The sequence below is a fragment of the Carassius carassius genome, chromosome 21 (assembly GCF_963082965.1).
Source record: "Carassius carassius chromosome 21, fCarCar2.1, whole genome shotgun sequence".
In the NCBI taxonomy this organism is placed as follows: Eukaryota; Metazoa; Chordata; class Actinopteri; order Cypriniformes; family Cyprinidae; genus Carassius; species Carassius carassius.
In genome coordinates this window covers 25645754-25665357 of record NC_081775.1, presented here as the reverse complement: position 1 = coordinate 25665357, position 19604 = coordinate 25645754, and the positions used below count along the sequence as shown (strand labels likewise).

The 19604-nt window shown below is 35.2% G+C and overlaps 1 protein-coding gene across 4 annotated transcripts; it reads left to right on the top strand.

The window, feature by feature from the left end:
- The first annotated feature begins 1669 nt into the window (after positions 1-1669).
- On the top strand, positions 1670-13817 carry sap30bp (SAP30 binding protein). Of its 4 annotated transcripts, none has more exons than XM_059504055.1 (11): positions 1670-1825; positions 2357-2475; positions 3309-3353; positions 5473-5515; positions 9032-9120; positions 11522-11613; positions 11728-11788; positions 11883-11934; positions 12028-12086; positions 12228-12309; positions 13119-13817. In XM_059504055.1, exons 1-11 carry the CDS (start codon positions 1732-1734, stop codon positions 13295-13297), a joined length of 915 nt encoding a protein of 304 aa, XP_059360038.1. In that variant the 5' UTR covers positions 1670-1731; the 3' UTR covers positions 13298-13817. The 4 variants fall into 4 exon arrangements, with proteins under 4 accessions (XP_059360038.1, XP_059360037.1, XP_059360040.1 ...); XM_059504054.1 differs by having other exon boundaries at positions 13116-13817; XM_059504057.1 differs by lacking the exon at positions 13119-13817 and adding an exon at positions 13081-13106.
- Positions 13818-19604: the final 5787 nt, after the last annotated feature.

Here is a 19604-nt window from a genome sequence, read left to right as displayed (position 1 = left end):
TGAAGTTGGGTTCTCAGTTCTCACAAAAATAAAGACAAAATACAGGAATAGAATGAATGCTGCACCTGATATGTTTGAGAGTGTTGCATTCTCCTCATGTACAAAAAAATGAGAGCCTGTCATACTGTGCACTTTATAAAATGTGTATATTACAGTGGGTGCATAAAAAAGTTCTCAAAAAATATTTCAGTAAGAAACTTGTTCATATTATTCTGGTAGATGTGCAAAGCATTGAATGTTATATGAAAGGCATGCATTGATTCTGTCTGGTTTTATTGATGATAGGAAGAAAAATAAATGATTAACTGCCCTATTTTGCACTTTGTCTCATTAAGTATAAATTGTGTACACTGTAATGATGAGAATATGAAAACAATGAGATGCCCTGTCAACTCTTCCTTTCTCATTTCACCTCTGCATTTTACTTATTGTCAACAACAGGTAAATAAAAAATAATTGTGCTTTGTCAAATATCTGTATCTCTTTTAAATAGTTAAGTGGAAGCTTAACTGACCTTAAAAATGGTCATACATATTTTGTTAATGCATAAATTATCTTTGTGATATATGAACTATATAGGCCTAATGTTTATTGGGTCACAAGGACTTATCGACTTTAAAATGTGGGTCCCCAGAAAAAAACGTTTGGGAAACACTGATCTAATGTGAATTATCACAGAACAGAAACCATATTTCAGACCTTTTCTAGAGTGTCCTCCCAGGACAGAACACTGAAGAGCTTGCGCAGGGGCTGCTGGACTGCCTGAAGGAGGGCGCTGATGAGCTGTTCGTCCTCTGCTTTTTCTGCCTGCACCATAGACAGACTGGCCTTCCAGTCATTCTAGTCATAGAGGAGAAAAACATTACTTTTTGTCTAATAATAATTAAAAGAAAACAATCTGTATGGGCTTATGACGGGGTGTCAAACTCGGGTCCTGGAGGGCCACAGCCCTGCAGTGTTTAGAGTTAATCCGAATTAAATGCATCTGATCCAGCTAGTCCTTCAGACTTACTTGAAAACAACATGGCATGTATGTTGGAGCAGGGTTAGAACTAAACTAACCCTGCTCCTGACATGCCTGGTTGCAATAAACGTCTGTTTCTTTATTTAAAAGCATAATTCAACCCAAAAAGATAATCAGGCACCATTTACTCACTCTCACGTGGTTCCAAACCTGTATGACTTTAGTTTAGTAGATTAGTGATAGGTGACTGGTCACTCAGTCACCATTCACTTTCATTGCGTATTGATATATTCCCATACAGTGTAAGTGGATGGTGACTGAGATCGACATTTTGTCACACATTTGGTCAAAATGTATAGAACAACATGAAGAAGAGGAGGAGGAAGAAGAAACAACGGTTTCCTGAGGATCATTTATATGTTACCTCTAAACAGAAGTAAGAGTTGTTTCTCTGTTTTTATTAGCAGCAGCTGGCCCAGCTGGAGTATACCCGGATGGAGTAGCACTTTTATTCCGTTTGGGGGGCAAACTTCATTAAACTCACTATTTCCACTGTCAGTATAACGTCGGATGTAATGAATACGACCATTAAGTTATTTTTAGTTGTTGTTCTTTTACTTGAATGTGGTAACAAAGTTTCCAAAATCTTCGTGGTAACCTATGGCAACCACACAGCTCTGCGTATTCCCTGCGACGCGCGTTTCAAAACGCCGAGCATGCGCGCACTGAATATAGCATGACGTCATTATTGTGCGCCAGCGCAGAAGATGGCGAGCGGTAAAAAGAATGCTATTCTCACTTCACTAGCGGCTTATGGAGATGATTCTGAGCAGGATTCAGATCCAGACACAGATGATCAAGGTATAAACTCTATTTACGTTAGTGTTAGGAAAAGCATGTTAATATTGGGACTTTGCAACGCTGGCGGCTTTGTTGTCGATGTAACGTTAGGGGTAACGTTAAATTAACATTAGAGTTAACGTAACGTTACGCGTCTCTATAAATCTTAGAGACCGATATAAAGTTGATTCGACGTTTGACATTTTGTCAGAAATTCACCCTCGGAAATCTTCAATAGTTCTTTAACGATTTAGCACAATTACGAGAAGCATACTGTGTTCTTATTGTTTTCAAATGTAGAAAAGAATGCACAATGTGTTTTATTTGTTTTAATCTACCTTAAGGTATCGTAACTGATTGATACTTTATGTAACTTTACGCTTGTAACCTTCATTGACAGGACAGTTAGCCTCAGCTATTATAACAAAAGATCTCATATAAGTGTTTTATGGATTTACAGTAGCAACAATAACTAATAACTAACTATGGTGTATACAGTTGTAACTGTGGCCTAGGTGGAATTGAAAGAGCTTTTTTATGTTTGTCTGTCAGAATCTCATGGTGGATTGGTGTGGGCTGGTTACGGAGAGGAAGATGTGAGTCGTGTGGAGGAGGCAGATGAGAAGCCCTCTGGGAATGAGGACAGTGATGGTGACAGCACCAGAAATTCGGTCAGTCTTAACCACAACTTTCAGTTCAGGCCAGGGGTTTTCTAGAAGTGTCAGACCATTACATTCACGTGGAATGTAATTCACAAAATTCACATTTTTAATGGACCTTCTATCATTTAGAGAAGATCATAGCCAGTTGTAGTAAAAGGAAGTAACACTACATTTTTGCAAAACAAACAATTATGAATACAAATTATAATTACACAAACAATACAAAACAATAATTGTGATCATATTACTTGATTTGATTATATATATATATATATATATATATATATATAATTTGTTTTTTAAGTCTCTTTAGAAAAAAAAGGAACATTTAAATCATTTTTTTAATTGTTTCAGATAATTATAAAGTATATACAAATTTTAATCAGTTTTTAATGCACATTGTTCTTGACAGCTAATAGGATTAGTGGCGTGCCATATAAAAGTAAAAAAAAAATTCCATAATTTAGCAACACACTGATTTGTTGAATAAAGGTTATGATTTAGTAGTTCTGATATTTGGTAGAAATATATTTTTTAAATTAAACGTTAAAAGTTTGCTTAGTTGCAAAAAACTAAAAGATTATTTGATTAATGCCATTTCGTACTCTCTGTGTCAAGGATGTTATATGGCACAGGCTATAATTGATATGGTATCACCTATATAACTGGTATGATATCAACTATAATTCGATTAATCAGAAAAAGTCCACATTCAGAACACTATTCACAGTCATTCTCAGAGCACCATGGTTGAAACTTTGTACACCTGAAGGGGGAGCTCTTGAGTGTGCTTTTGGGTTTAATGTGGCTGTGGTGACCCTTGTTAATTTGTGTTTATATAGGAAGAGGAGGAGTCCGACTCGGGGCGGACCCAAGATGATGTGAAGGTATGTGACCCCACCTAAATTCCCTATTTGACTGCTCTGGGGTTCAAGGTATCAAACCCAAGACACACCTTCTTCAGCTTATTGCAGTGTTATGATTGGTCTCAAACCAAGGGAGCACAAAACAGCATCATTCCAACTGAGGAACAACATGTGTGTTTGAACTTGCAGAGAAGGTTCATATGAGAGTAATACAGCATGTCCTCAATGTTTTCATGCATATTTATGGAAAATGAGGGTTATGCACAGTGACTTTTGTTATACATTCATTTAAAATGTACAAAACGTGTTCAAATGTTTTGGGGACAGTTGAATGTATTAGATGTTTTTAAAAGTTATTTGATCAAAACTACAGTCAAAACAGTAATAATGCAGCAACAACAAAAAAAGTATGATTTAAAATTATTTAGCAGCCATTATTCCAGTGATTGATTTGGTTCTCAAGAAACATTTCATATCTGTACTGCTTAGTATTTTGTAAAAATCAAATATTTAATTCCAGTATTCTTTGAGAAATGGATCAAAAGAACAACAATACAAAAGTATTGACTGTCACTTTTTATCAATTTAATACATCCTTGATGTATAAAAGAATTAATTTGTCATTACTTACTGACCCCAGACTTTTCAACAGTAGTCTATATGGAATTCATATGGCACTATCAGGAAAGTGTCGATAAGCACATTTATGTTGTTGTTTTATAATACATTTTTTTGATTATAAGTTCCAAGAGCAAGAATCTAAATTCCAATTCCATCTAAAAGGATTTCAAATGTGCAAAGCACTGCAGTGGCAAGTTATTTCATGCACTAACATTACTTTTTATCATCAGCTTGCGATGTTGCATAAATTTAGAGCCACACCCCAAAGACAGAACACTGCTCATCATTCTGTTGCTAAAGCGCATCAAAGCATGTTTTGTAATAGAATAATTTGATTAAATTGATTGTGGCTTTTTAATAATGGCTTTTTCAAATGTAAGAGTTATGGTGCTTTTTATTTATTTTTATGTGGGTTCAGTTCATTTCTGTCCTTTTGACTGTTATTCACCCAAAAACTACAATTCACATTTACTCACTCTCTTGTTGTTTTAAACAAGACGATATGGTTTTTTGAATGTCATTTATCACCTAAAAAGGGGAATTTTGAAGAATCTTTATGCCCCTATTGCATAAAAACAACAGCATATGGGTTTGGAATAACATGAACGTAACAATTCCTTTAAATGCAGGCTGTAATCTTCACTTAAGTGTCATAACTTTATGATTCAGACTATTTTTTGTCTTCGCTGTTGTAAAAGTGCATGCAAGTGCATGCCAGTGCAATGGCAAGTAGATCCATTAACCCCTGGTCCCATTTTTAGGCTAATCTAAATGAAAAAGACCTCTTTTAGGGCAGGCCCCCGCCTCAGTGGAGATAGATGGGCCCTTTTTTTGTCTCGCATTGTTTTGCCATGTTGGGTTTTCAAGTGAATGGACTGTTGTTAGGATTTGTGCTTTTGGCTACAAGAGATTCATCTCTTATGAGTCACATCGCTCTTTCTCTGCTGTCCTAGACAGATTTTCTACTTGGGCACTTTTACGAGACCGTTCTTCCATCTGCACATCCTGTTGCTGAGTGACACTATGTGTGAGACTTTTTATGCACAGTTTTAATTTTCAGGGCTTTTCCGCTGTGATGCTGTTTTCATCACCATCAGTTTTTAAGCCTCCCAAGAGAAATATATTGTGTGTTAAAAGTGTTGTTTTTTACAGCACAGGATTAAACCTATATTTCTCATCTGAACAGCTAGTAGCGAATTAGGATATTATTTTTTTTGTTGTTGTTTTTTTTTTTTTACTCAGTTTTATTAATAAAATGTGTATCCTTTGGCTTTGCTGTTGTTGGATTTGGAGTTGGCACAAGGGGGCACTAATACTTGTTAAATGAACAAGCATACATTGTTATAAGCCCATGCTGATAATGTCAAAATGGCCAAGTATTAATCCGTTCTACCAATATTTTACTTGGTCTGTCTTAATTCATCTTATGTACACGTACATGCTGACTTGAAACAACATCGGAAGTAAAATGTGTTATTGATTTTCAATTATGCATGTTTGACCTTTTCTTCTTTTGTAGGATGTCACTGAAGTGGAGGTTAAAGACCCCAATGAGCTTGTTGGTAAGTATAAAATTAATACATTATACTCATAAATCATCTTCAAAATAAATATTTTTTCCAAATTTAGCTTAGATAAGGTAGAGAGCACAGATGTGTATATGTGCTCCAGGAAACATTGTGTAATCGCCTTGTGAGAAAGTGGCTGAAGTGTGTGAGTATTGACTGTGCCCAGGAAATGAGTGATCCAGGTTGGATTGCTTCAATCGTGTTTTATGGAAATCCTGTGTGATTAGTTGGATTACGTAATAGTGAGACCTCAGGATCATCAATTCTATATTAAACCTAATAAGTATAATCCTGGTTGATTCTGGCAACAATGATTTCTTATTTAGGACTGTTATTATTTTAGTAATCATGTAATCTGTGGAGTATTTTGCAGATAAATCTAGTCCTGACAATTAAAAAATGCAATGCAAAAGTGCTTCATATTGCCCCTTTTATAATAAACTCAACTTGCAGTTCTGTAATCTGCTGCTTTAAATGCTCAAGCACTTTAAAATCAGGTGGAATCTTGAATACTGTTCCTCTGTTATAATCATTATATGATAATGATAATTACAATTATAATACACAATTAGAAAACAGTGAAGCCAATGGCACAATTATAATATGATAATCATATTATAATTGTGTCATTGGCTTCACTTTTCTCTTAGCTTTAGAATAGTTATTAAAACTTTATAGTTATCATCCTTGGTGTGAATAGACCTTTGTGATTCGTCTCCTTTCCAATTCATAAAGTAGTCAAAGATTGTATTTTATTTATTTTATCATTTATCATTTTTTTATGTTTTGTTTTGTACTGAAAGCTGTCATGTGCAAGTATCTGTGCCACTAGCAGCTCTGAATGAAAGAAGTAGTCTCACACCAATCTTGCTTATGAATTACTTTGTCTCTGTAAATGAAGCTGAAACAGGAAGTTGTTTTAATATACTATACGTCAACTTTAATGTCTTTTTGGTATTATTATTTCAGCCTGATATAGAGAGAGTGGGGAAAAAAAAGCTTTATAATGAGCAGCATTATTAACATTCATAACACATGGAGGCTGCACTGGACATTTGTGATGTGGGGCTCTTAACAATTTATGTAAAATTTGTATTTATAATGCTACATATCTTTCTGATGCAGTTAGAGACTGAATATTATTTTTTTAATGAATACAGTAAACAAGACACTAGGGCGAGTAACTGAACGTTCCACTTTGTCTTGTTTTTCTTCTCATTAAAATGTGCAAGTATCAGAATAGACCATAGAAAGAAAGGTCTTGTCGGAGACTCAAAGATTTTCTTTGTGGTTGCTAGACAGAAGATCTTTAGATTTGTCTCTAATTGTCCCTCCTTCTCGTTTTTGGAGTCTTTCGGAGATGGGAGTTGGTGTATGGGCTTTGTGTGCGATTGTGCCACTTGTCTGGGTGGACACTGGACCCTGAAGATGCCAGAGAAATGAGTCACTTACAGTCAACGCATGATTACTCTGATGAAGAGGAAATGACAAAAACAGACCGATGGAGAGAGATCTACTATTCTAAGATCACAGTGTAAATCAGGTCAGGGATAAAGAAAATCTGAAAGCAGCAGTGGGGTTTTTAGAGGTTTTTGTTTTTTAGAAGACCCTCATCTTGCCAGCATTCCTGTGCACACTTGCTGCCTGCTGCTTCCACTTTTACTCTAATCACACTGTTATTGTTAGGATATGCTTTAATGCTTAATAAAACACAGCTTTCAGACCAAATTCATGAAGCTGAATCCTTGACCGCCACAAATATAATAAGACACTCTTGTCTTGTAAAATGACAGTTTAATACTGAAGTTTTTTGAGCGGTGTTTGTCTTTGTTGTTCTGGTTTTGTTGCTAGGGTGTTCTGGGTGGTTTCTGGGTGGTCAATTGCAGTCAAAAGAGCCCACACGACTGTTGCTTCGTATTAAAGTGTCTGCTAAAATAATACATGTAAATGTACTTTTCTTTTTTTTTGTCTGAAATGTATGTTGTTATTCACCTCGTAGTTGGTTGGTTTGGTTCATGGCTTTAGCAAAGACTACTTGAAAATCCCTATGGAAAAAATAAATGGGAAAAAATACTTTCCAAAACCAAGGCCACTAAAATAGTGGATGGGGATTGTTGCAGTCTTTATGACACAGGTACCTCCTTCAGTGTAACTATAGCATCCATCAGGTGAAAAATAATTCTGATAACAATTTGAGGTGTCATTTAAGGACGAACTATGCGTTAAAGTTTAACACGGAGTATAAAATCTCTAACCCATAAGTACAGTACAAGTGTGCATGATCTGTTTTGCCACAGGGTTTTTCTCATAAGTACGGTTTACGTAAGGCTGTTCTAGCTGAAAAATGCTTTTACCTTTCCGAAGTACCTCGGCAAGTTTCCATTGCTAAAGGGGCTTGTTTTTTAAATTTTTATGTCTGTGTGTGATACTCTGCATTGCTTAGGGAAGCATGCCACATCTAGAGGGCCCCACCCAGCCCTTCCCTGCTTCTGTGTGCGTGCGTGCGTGCGTGCGTGTGTGTGTGTGTGTGTGTGTTTGTCTAGCATGCGTTTTAACAAAAGGTGGCATGTTTTGGCCCACAGTCACTGCCTCAGACTTGCCCAGAACAGCAGCCAGGGGGTGTGAGAGAGGCAGATGGGGGAGGAAGAGTGTGTGATTGAGACTAGAGGAGTTGAGGTGAAAGAGAAGTCGGCAGTAGCCTGTTCCAACCAGTATGGTTTGAATAGTGTTCACTGCTGCATGTGTACGCCACCACAAATTCCATTTCTTGGTAATTCGCTCCAGAGACGTCTGACAAAGACTAGTGATGGATGCTTCTAGTTCGAGGGAATAAAATAAAAAAAAATTATTGCAAATGCTTACGAAATTGAAGTAGTTCAGTGTCATAAAAAAAAAGAAAAAAGAAATATAGCTTGAGGTTAAAGTTGCATACAGAATCCAGAATGTTTGTTTGGAAACTTCATACCACTGATGGGAGTATTTTTTTTCCCCAGTTGGTTTCTATGTTTATTTATATATAAAATGTGCTTCATGTGCTTTTTTTTTTTTTTTATAGTTATATTAGTTTATTTCTGCCTATATGAAATATGTAAAAGTATATATCAGAGAAAACTGATGTAAGTGCACAACTTGGTTTATATAAATAAGGCAAAAAAAAAAAAAAATATATATATATATATATATATATATATATATAATTATTATTTAATTATTAAATAAACAATATTTAACTTTTTATATATTTTGATGGAAAAAAATAACAAATAATATTATTATATATAAAATATATAAGTAAAATTAAACAAAATAAATAAGCTTGCATTTTAACAACATGAGAAAAATACTCTTTTTGCATGTTTGAGCACTACTATGTTTTCTTGAGAAAATATAAAAATCTAGTTTTATGCACATGCTGTATTTACACCATCTTTACTCCACTGCAGCATTTTATATTTCAAGTAAATTGTATGTATTTGCTTACTTTGAGTTTTTTTTTTTCCTTCTTCACAGCACAGTTTTCGGAGAAGGTTCGGAATATGTCTCCAGATGAGATCAGAATTCCTCCTGAACCTCCCGGGCGTTGTTCCAGTCATCTGCAGGTGAGATGGTTGCTGTATTCTGTTTGAGATGTTCTTGACTTGCTGCCATTGGCTCCAATGAGAGAAATCTTGAGGGCACTTGTTCACTGTGCTTGTTTTCTGATAGATGCTAGCTTGTCGGCTGACCATTACCAGGCTGGCATTGTGCATATTGGTTATCGTCCCCTTGGAATTATAAAGTTCTATCTGCATTCCGACTAGTTTTGAGATATTCAGCTTCAAAGTTTTTGCATTCCATTCAACTGTGTAGATGGTACCTTATTGTTTTTTAAATAAAAATCCCATAATGTATGCAACATAAAACGAATCTATCACATAATGTAAATAATTTGTCACAGAATAACAATATGGGAATAACTCAATTTTGACAAATGTCAGATAGAACCTTATAATTCCAAGGGGGCGTTATGTTAATTTTAACTAATTAATACTTAATTAAAATAACAGGTTGTCCATTGACATTAGTTAATCCACTGTGAACTAGAGCTGCATGATAAATCACATGCGATATTTAATGTGCATCTTGTCAGTAAAGCCGGTTCTGTAATCAACGATAAATTTCCATCACGTACCGTATTTTTCGGACTATAAGTCGCACCTAAGTATAAGTCGCATCAGTCCAAAAATACATCATGACGAGGAAAAAAACATATATAAGTCGCACTGGACTATAAGTCACATTTATTTAGAACCAAGAACCAAGAGAAAACATTACCGTCTACAGCCACGAGAGGGCGCTCTATGTTTTCAGTCTAGACTACAAGAGCACTGAGCAGCATAGAGCGCCGTACACAGCGGCTGCACACAGTAATGTTTTCTCTAGTTTCATTTCTCTCGGTTCATGTCAAAATAATTTTGATAAATAAGTCGCACCTGACTATAAGTCGCAGGACCAGCCAAACTATGAAAAAAAAGTGCCAAATAATGGCTGATATATTGGCTTTGGCAATATATCACTCAACCACTAGACCAGAGCATCTTACAGTGTCTGACATTTCTGACAATTCCCAAATGTTACTGTACGACTTTCAATGTCACGACTTTCATTAGACTGTACATGTGGCAAGCAGTGCAAATAACAATAGCAGGAGAAGACATTACTTACCGTGATTGATGACAGTTGTTTGAACTTGTGAAAAACAGAGCAAGAGAGAAAAGAAAACTGTAATAGACGCAAATAGAAACATGAATGTAAAACAGTGGTTGAATTGTTGGTGTATTATCCTTATCTGTATTTTTTTTAGTATTTTTATTCTTATTCTTTTAAAAATTGGCACAATTTAATGCAAACACATTTTTATCAACAGTATCAGTTTCCTGCTGTTTTTTTTCCCCATATGCCAGCCGAAAAACATTCTTTCAGCTGCTTTGTTTTGGTTGGACTGCTGCTCCTTGTCAACCGTCATAAAAGGAGATTTCTTATGGCTTCATTGTTTTAGTTCTTGGCAAGCTGTTTAAAGCACATGTTCAGATCCTGGCTGACATGTTTTATCTCAGGGTGTGGCACTGGAGGGCTTGAGGGGGTGGAAAGTTGTAGGTGTCTTTCAGGTGTTTTGCCCCACCCAGAGGTAAGGAATGGCAGTTTGCCCTAAATCATGCAACTTGCATCATGTTGTCACTACATGTCCAGAGTTACAAACTTTTGAGGTCAGTGATGTTAGACCGTGTTGAAACCAAGGTCTATTTTGAATGTATTTTTGTTATAATTATTTGGTTTGTTTAAGTGCAGTAGTATTTATTCATATCTTTTATCAAATCCAAATAATCCTACCACTTCCTGTTGTAGCTCTCTCTCTCTCTCCTGAGCTGTCGGGACAGGTGAACACGGGTGTGGTTTTCACACTCCAGTACAGTACAGCATAGTACTGATAAATGGGCTGGGTTCTTTTTCCATGTTATGATGAATATCCTGTCCCTGTGGCTATGCTTCAATCACTGCTCAGACATGATCCTCATTCCTTATACATCTGAGTTGGCCTTGCTGCTAACGTTCTTGTTGCACATTTTGTACAAATTAACTAATATCAGTGTCTAAACCGTCAACAAAGGACTTTTCAATTTATTTGATTACTTGGAATGTGAAGGAAAGCGGATCGAGGAGCTGAAAATGGCACATCTCCAAGTGCTTCTTGGAGTCTGGTTGTCAAAAATCACCCTCTAGCTCTAGAAACTCACACTAGCACAAAGACTTAATTCATTCTTAGGGTCTCACTACACTTGGAGCAAAGAGGCAGTTTTTCTCTTGTTTTGTACAGCACATTTTGAATTTAAAATGGACCCAAGTGGGCTTAAAATGGAGTTTGTTCATTTATCAATATTATACATGTATTTAATATCAGTAATGATAGGGAAAAATAATGATTCTTAATGATAATAATGATGATTCCTTTTCTGTTTGTAGGAAAAGATCTTTAAACTTTACGAGCGGAAGCTTCACGGAGACTTTGATACAAACAGCCATATTCAAAAGAAGAAAGAGTTTCGCAATCCAAGGTCTGGAGATAAGAAGTGTTTATGACCCACAATGCACCAGACATAACCTGAAATAAATTAACTTTTAATATTGTTTTATTTGTTTGCAACCTAACCTTGTGTTTGTGTTTATAGTATTTATGAGAAGCTTATCCAGTTCTGTGGTATTGACGAACTCGGAACCAATTATCCAAAAGTAGGTGGTAGTGCTTACCTGTTAATACCACAAAAATACATGTTGTGTATTATTCTGTTACAAAAATAATATTTTTGTGTTTATTTCTCCACAGGACATGTTTGATCCCCATGGTTGGTCAGAGGATTCGTATTATGAGTCACTAGGTAAGTTTATCTCTAAATTATGTTTGACGTTTAAACTCATAAGGATTGAATTGACTACATCCGTTAACTGTTTGTGTGCTGTCCTCTCCACAGCCAAAGCTCAGAAAGTGGAGATGGATAAGCTGGAAAAAGCTAAAAAGGAAAAGACCAAGGTTAGAGCCCTGAGGCACTCCACTTATGAAAAAGAAATAAAAATTATATTACAACATTTGTTTGTACTGTCTGGGCCACAACATCACAGACTGTTAATGTGTGGTCTTATTTATTTTTATTTTTTACCAATGTGTCTGTAGATTGAATTTGTGACGGGCACCAAAAAAGGTACCACTACTAATGCAGCAGCTTTGGCCACGAACACAACTGCCTCTTCCACAGGTACACTTTCAAGTGTTTGACACAGATAATGAGGACTTGAGGGTGTAATGCTGCTTTAAAATAAGAAAATTATAACAAGATAAATTACTTATGATAATAGCCTTCAATAATAATAAGAATAAATTATTATTAGCCTATTATTATTACTATTATATATTTTGTTTATTTTTTAAATATAATTATTATTATTATCGAATTATGTATATATATATATATATATATATATATATATATAATTATGAAAAATATGAAAATATATTTTAATATTTAATCTGTATGAAAATTGTCTTTGCAAATTTAGTCTCTTTTATTAGTAAATAATAACATATTAAATGTAATTAAATGCAAGACAATATTTAGATGGTACCAGTTCCTAAAAACATTGATCAAATCGACTAAATCTACAAAATCAATTACTAAACTGGACCAAATGAGATCTCTTTCATTTTCTTGTTCAAATCTTACTTTATTTATATTTTAATTTTGGGGATTTTAGTTGACATAAAGTTGTCTTTTATAAAGAATTTAAAGAGGCTTTATATAATTTTTATATATGTGAATGTTCATGCATTAATCACTTTTGTATTGCCAATGTGTGAAGAGCTAGTAAGGAAACTTAAAAAAAAAAAAAAAAACATACATTTGCTCAACTTCCCAGTTTGTCAATTTAATCCTATAGGCTTTTTATGTGAAGGTCTCAGGAAAGTTTTGCCTGGAAATTCAAAAGGATGTGACATTTATGCAAGCTTATAATAACAAATTTACTGTTAGTGCTAGTTTAATTAATTTTGAGTTCGATGAGCTAGCAGATGCTCAGAAGAGGAAGAGCAAGTGGGACTCCGCAGTACCAGTGACCCTGGCACAACCCACCCTCCTCACCACCACAGCCACCCTCCCTGGAGTCGTCTCTGTGACCACAACAGCCAGCGGCACCAAGACCACAGTCATCTCTGCAGTGGGAACCATTCTCAAAAAAGCTAAGCAATGACACAAAAAAGGCTGGGGGATTTCACTTCAGTTTGCCAGATGAAATGAATGGCTGTTGTACATGTAAACATAATAAGCTCTGCTGTTTTTGCTTGAGCAACAGTTGGTTTTAACAGTCTGGCAACTGGAATAGATGGTGTTTTCTCTTTTTCAGAAAGTGGACAATTCTAGATGTAGCTTATATTAGACATCTCTGTTTTGTTGTTTTGACTTGCTGTTTCAAATGCATTTATCTGATGGCTGATTCTTTGTTTTAAACTTCTTGGTTGTCTTTGCTCAGATGGTTTCCATTGAAGTCATGATTCTTGTATGTAAAAACGATCATATCTGTCTGTTGCAGTGAAGTCATCTAAACTTTCATGTCCAACGTATGAAAACTGAAACTTACAATCATTTATTGCTTATAAGCGAATTTGATTTTTCTCTTAAATAATCGTTCAGTGTTTGATGGATACTCAGTCCGGTCTCTCTACTATCAGTGTTTCCATTTTAATGCTTTGGATAGGTCATGTCACATAGAACACCAACTGTATTATTGTACCAACTGTATTATTGCATTTATTATGTACTTATTTTGGAGCAAGTTCATTTTTACAGTTTTTTTCTGTCATTTCTATCTTTTTATTTCATTTTAGCAATGCAAGTAGTTTTTTTAACATGTATATATTAAAATGACTCTGGGTTCTCTATAGCTCAGCAGTGTAAAAATAAAAGTTTTTTTTGTATAAATACAAATCTGTTGAATTTTATTGCATTAATCACTCTGCTTTCTTTGTTTAATTCAAATCTGAAAGGATCTCCCTCTGGAATGAAGAACAGCCATAGAATGTGATGTCAGGTAGTATTGAGGAATCTGTATTCAGGTTCTGAATTTGGAAGATAGTGTGTGTTTACTAGATGGATCTTTGATTTATATTCACCCAATACCGTTTTTTTTTAATTTTAAACTTGAACCATCCAAACTTTCATTTTGGCTAAGAAATGCTGGGCAGTGAGGTTCATTGATGGCATTTCGTTTGGTCATATTTAAAACCATCCGCTGGGAATATGGTTGTGCAGCCTAGTGGTTATAGATCTGAAATCAGAAATCAGAAAGAGCTTTATTGCCAAGTATGCTTGCGCATACAAGGAATTTGTTTTAGTGACATAAGCTTCCAGTAAACAGACACACAACAACACACAGAGAAAAAAAAAAAAAAAAAAAAAAAAAAAAAATTACGGGAGAATTACAAATTGGCAAATAAATAAGTGTATAAACAATTGTGCTATAAATGATAATGGAATAGGATCGAGTGAGATGCAGGAATGTTCTAGGATGGAGGGGTAACAAATAAATATAAGGATATTGCACATTTTTGCATAAGCATAAGTTTAAGTGGGAAACATTTAACTGTTCATGAGGTAGATTGCCTGGGGGAAGAAACTATTCTTGTGCCTTGCTGTTCTTGTATTTGCGGCTCTGAGGCGCCGGCCAGATGGCAAAAGTTCAAAGATGGGGTGACTTGGATGTGAGGGATCCAGAGTGATTTTCTGAGTCCTTTTCCTCACTCTGGATGTGTACAGTTCTTGGAGGGTGGGCAGGGGAGCACCAATAATCCTTTCAGCAGTCCGAACAGTTCTCTGTAGTCTTCTGATATCTGATTTTGTAGCTGAACCAAACCAGACAGTAATTGAAGTACACAGGACTGACTCAATGACGGCTGAGTAGAACTGTTTCAGCAGCTCCTGTGGCAGGTTAAACTTCCTCAGCTGGCGAAGGAAGTACAACCTTTGTTGGGCTTTTTTCACAATGGGCTTGGTTATCAAAAGTTTGTTGGTTCTACCCTTGATCTAGACACTTATTTAAAAATACAATTTTGAATTTGAAACCGTAATTTATCTACTCTATTCAAGGTTCTGTGTTTGTAGTATATTTTTGTTTTTTGAAAGAAACGTCTTTTATTCGTCATAAGTGTCTTCTGTTCGACATAAGTGTCTTCTGTTTATTTAATTAAAATACAGTACTAATAACAGTAGTATTGTGAAATAATACAATTTTAAATATAATTATCATCAGTTAAAAACAGTTCTACTGGTTATTTTTGTGGATCTTTTAAGGATTCTTTGATGAATAGAAAGTTCAAAAGAACAGGTCCACGTACTTGGCCCAAGGTAAGGTATCCAGTGGTGGTTAAAGGTTTCTTGCATGTTCTGACTTTTCAGCAAGCAATATTATTCAATTTAAGTTCAATTCTAATCTGACTCTATTTTAATATGATCTTGAATGTAGATTGGCTTAGAATTGGTTGCTTGATAATTTCTAATTATTATTCTGATATTTGATTTTTCTATTTATTCTCTAATATTATTGTACTCGTTCATTCAGGTGCTCATGTCGCTCAAAGATATTGCTTTGGCCTTTGTGTATCTTTTGGTCACATTCTCATCAGTCTTGGTTATTAAACAGAGGTAATTGGCTAATACTTTTGACGGCCGCATCTATGTTTGCTAATTCTAAAAGTACTTTTAATTAGCCCCCACAGATTTGGACACATTTGAAAAATCAACATTATTTCTAGTCGGAGGTCCCGAGCACTACAGATATAAGATGACCAACATTACTTTCCCTGATAGTAGTTTTGGTATGGTCAAGCCATGGTTTCCCCATGTACACTTAACAAGAGTAATATTACAATACACAGGTTAGGCTCACCCTATTTAGGTTGGTCGAACAACATCCAGTTGTTAAACGGAAATTCCCTATAAGGCCTTACAATCTAAGTACACTTGATCTAATACCAATTGTTAGTCGGATCTCTAAAGATACAGTTGGTGTACCCTATGCTCCATCTCAACTGAATTATAGTCCCATTACTAACCTGACGCAGGAAATTAAGTAACAAGGATAAAGCGTAAATCAATAATTACAAAGTAAAACAGAATAGAATCAAATGTAACAATTTATAATCAGTCAGGTAAAAATGTATTATACCAATTACATACCAAGTTCAAAGATATCAAATCAATACAAGACATCAAATTCTCAAAGATGAATCTAAGAGCAAGATACACCTGACTTTTAGAAAAATACATAATATTTTTTAGCAGCTGATACAGAAGAGCATACAGCATGCAGAGAGACACAGAGGAGACCGTTGACAAAGGACATGGAAGTAAGTGATTAATGACAAAATCTTCATTTTTGGGTGGAGTATCCCTTTAAGTACTTCAGACCAAGAAAAACTTCCCCGAGATGGAGACAGGAATTAACAATTGGAATTTGCATTGGTCATGTATTTATAACCTCTTGAGACAAAAGGCATTTTGCATGAAAGACATTATGAAATGGCACACCCTCTACAGTGAGCAAAATATCTCTTAACTCTTAGGATCTGTATTACCTTTTAGTTAGTCTCGCGTAGCCAGACCTTCAGACTGACGACTGAATGTCTGGAATTCATGGCAGCTTTAATTGGCCAAGGCCCACCCATGAGGCCATTTGATTGACATGTCAAACAATCGGTCAGCGTCATGTTTTGGGGCATGGACATGTCGCCACAATAACAGACCAGTGTGTAAAACTCTCGGACGTATTCAAAAGATTCTATGCCACGAACTTTACATTTTTCACATACTTTTGAAACTCCAGTGTTTAGTTGACAAGTCCTTACTGTCACTTTTGATCAATTTAATAAATAAAGATAAATTTATTTTAAAAATCTACATTAAAGTTTTGAATGCTGTAGAATTCCCCAATTTACCACTTTAAATGGCTCAACTTACCTGTAATATGTTGGATGATTTCTTATTACATATTATAATATTTAAATAAATATACACTCTAAAAATGCTGGGTTAAAAACAACCCTTTCAGGGTCAGTCATTGAATGTTTTTCTTTAAAAAAAAAAGAAAAATACTCTAAAATCTGATTTGTGTATATATAGGACAAGAACAGTTCATGTTCAGTTCATTTCCTACTGTAAATATATCAAATCTTAATTTAAAAATTGATTAGTGATATGTATTGCTGAGAACTTCATTTGGACAACTTTAAAGGAGATTTTCTCCATGTTTAAATTGTTTTGCACCCTCGGATTCCAGATTTTCAAACAATTGCATCTCGGTCAAATTTTGTCCAATCCTAACATGACTGAAGTTACATCAAAAACAGCTTTACCTCATGCCATCTGGTCTGTAGACATTTACAGTTGTGGTCAGGATTTGACAAGCTTAGTTTGTAGTATCTGCAAAATGTTAATTATTTTACCAAAATAAAAGGCATAATACAAAATGCATGTTATTTTTTTATTTACTACTTCATTTAGGACTTGAATATGATATTACACATAAAAGATGTTTACATATAGTCCACAAGAGAAAATAGTAGTTGCATTTTTACTCCGTTCAAATGTTTCTTAAAAGTTCTTAATGCTGTGTTATTACCTGGATGATTTTTATGGTACTTTGTTTGTCCTGAAATTCATTCAGAAAGTTTCCCCTCAGGAAGTTTTCTCACAGGAAGTTTCCCCTCAGGGCATCTGTTTTTATCTGGTTTGGCAAAGATTACCCAACAACCCAAGTATTGACTATAATATAGTATAAAATAGTATGATACTATAATATATAAAATACTATAATATTTAAGTGCATTTGTTTCAGCTCAATTCAAGTCATTTTTCATGCCTAGAGGGCAATTCTGGTGGCACATCTTACCCCACTCTTTTCTTCTGGCCTGCCAAGATGGCATTTTTAATCCAGTGCAAGACTTCTTAGTTATAACAAATGGAGCTTTCTTTATTATTTGACTTTTGCATGGCCCCAGGTAAAAACACTGTTTGCAAGAAGAGATTGTGCGAGTGCAGTATGTGCTGACTGTGCGTCAGGGTGACTCAGATTGAAGACACACCCTGTACAGGCCCTGACTCCACTGATCTTCTGTGAATCCAGGCAACACGGTTTACTCATGCAGTGCACATAATTGTATGTTGCTACCAAGTATTTAAACATGCATAGTGATTCAGTGAATAAACCCAGAGCTTGACCATATTTTTTTTTTACCTTCCTGTGTTAGTTGTGAAGGAAGAACTTATGAACTCACAAATTTTGTCTATTTGTTTTCGTAATTAAGATTATTGTTATTATTACAATAAATTATTACAACAACAAAACACTGATAATAATAACAGTGTTCATTGAGAAGCAAAACGGCATGTTAGGATCATGTGACCCTGAAGAGTAATATATTTATGCGTGTGTGCGCGTGCAGTATTTTCACACAAAAAAAAAAACTGGTGTTGAGCCAGTTATTTCTATCTTTTTTGGTGGGGTCAGTAGGAAATATCTTCTGACAAGCAAGTTCCTGCTGGCAGCAGCACTAGCAATAATCTACAACTATAGCAATAACCAACAGCAGCAGCAGTATAGCAGATATATTCCGTCAACACCAAATACATAAACATCGTCATATCCACTACCAGGCTAAAATCTTCAGAGTTGTCAGGATAGAATTGTAATAATCCAGTGAGATTATTGTATTCACAATGAGTCTGACAACAGCCAGTGCTCACCATCTCACCATCATCCAGTCTGGAATTAACTGTGGCAACGTCTCCATGAAATTTAAACAAACCTTCCTAACCTTCCTACAAAGCTACCTGGAAAATGTACAGGACAAAAGCTGTTTTAAACAAAAAGTGTGGTCACACTAAATGTTGATTAGATTTAGTTAATATATAAATTAATCAATAAATGAAATCTAGCCTATTTAATGGATTTATTTTTAAAAGCATGCTCACTTTACAGCATTTTTACACAAATGACTGCAACTGTTCACAGTACTGCACTTTTCCAAGTTTGTGGTATAGTATATATTTTTTGGGAAGTTGAGTAGCCTAGCCTAGAATAGCTCTTTGGAGTCTGTCTAGCTCTTCTTATTTGCTAGTTTTTGGTCTGCTTTCAAAGACACAGACTTCCCTTTTCATTTGTCCGATTTGATTACAAATAACAAAAGAAAGTAATCAATTCTGAGTGAATCTTTTGTCATGTAAATGATAGAACCGTTCACCTCACAAAAGAGCGGTTGCCAGAAATGTGCGTAACGCAGTCCAGGGCGTTTGCCAGTGCTTGGAAAATGTGAATTTGAAAATGCATGAATATTTGGAAGTATGATACATAACATTTGAGCCGATTCGGAACGCGCCTAAGATGCCCACAGATGTTTTCTAGGGGCTCGAAGATTTTTGACAGCCTGACGGTTGTAGTCGACAGCGGACTTCCACTGGTGAGTTAAATCACTTTGAGCAAATAAAATTAGTTTTTAATATTGTAA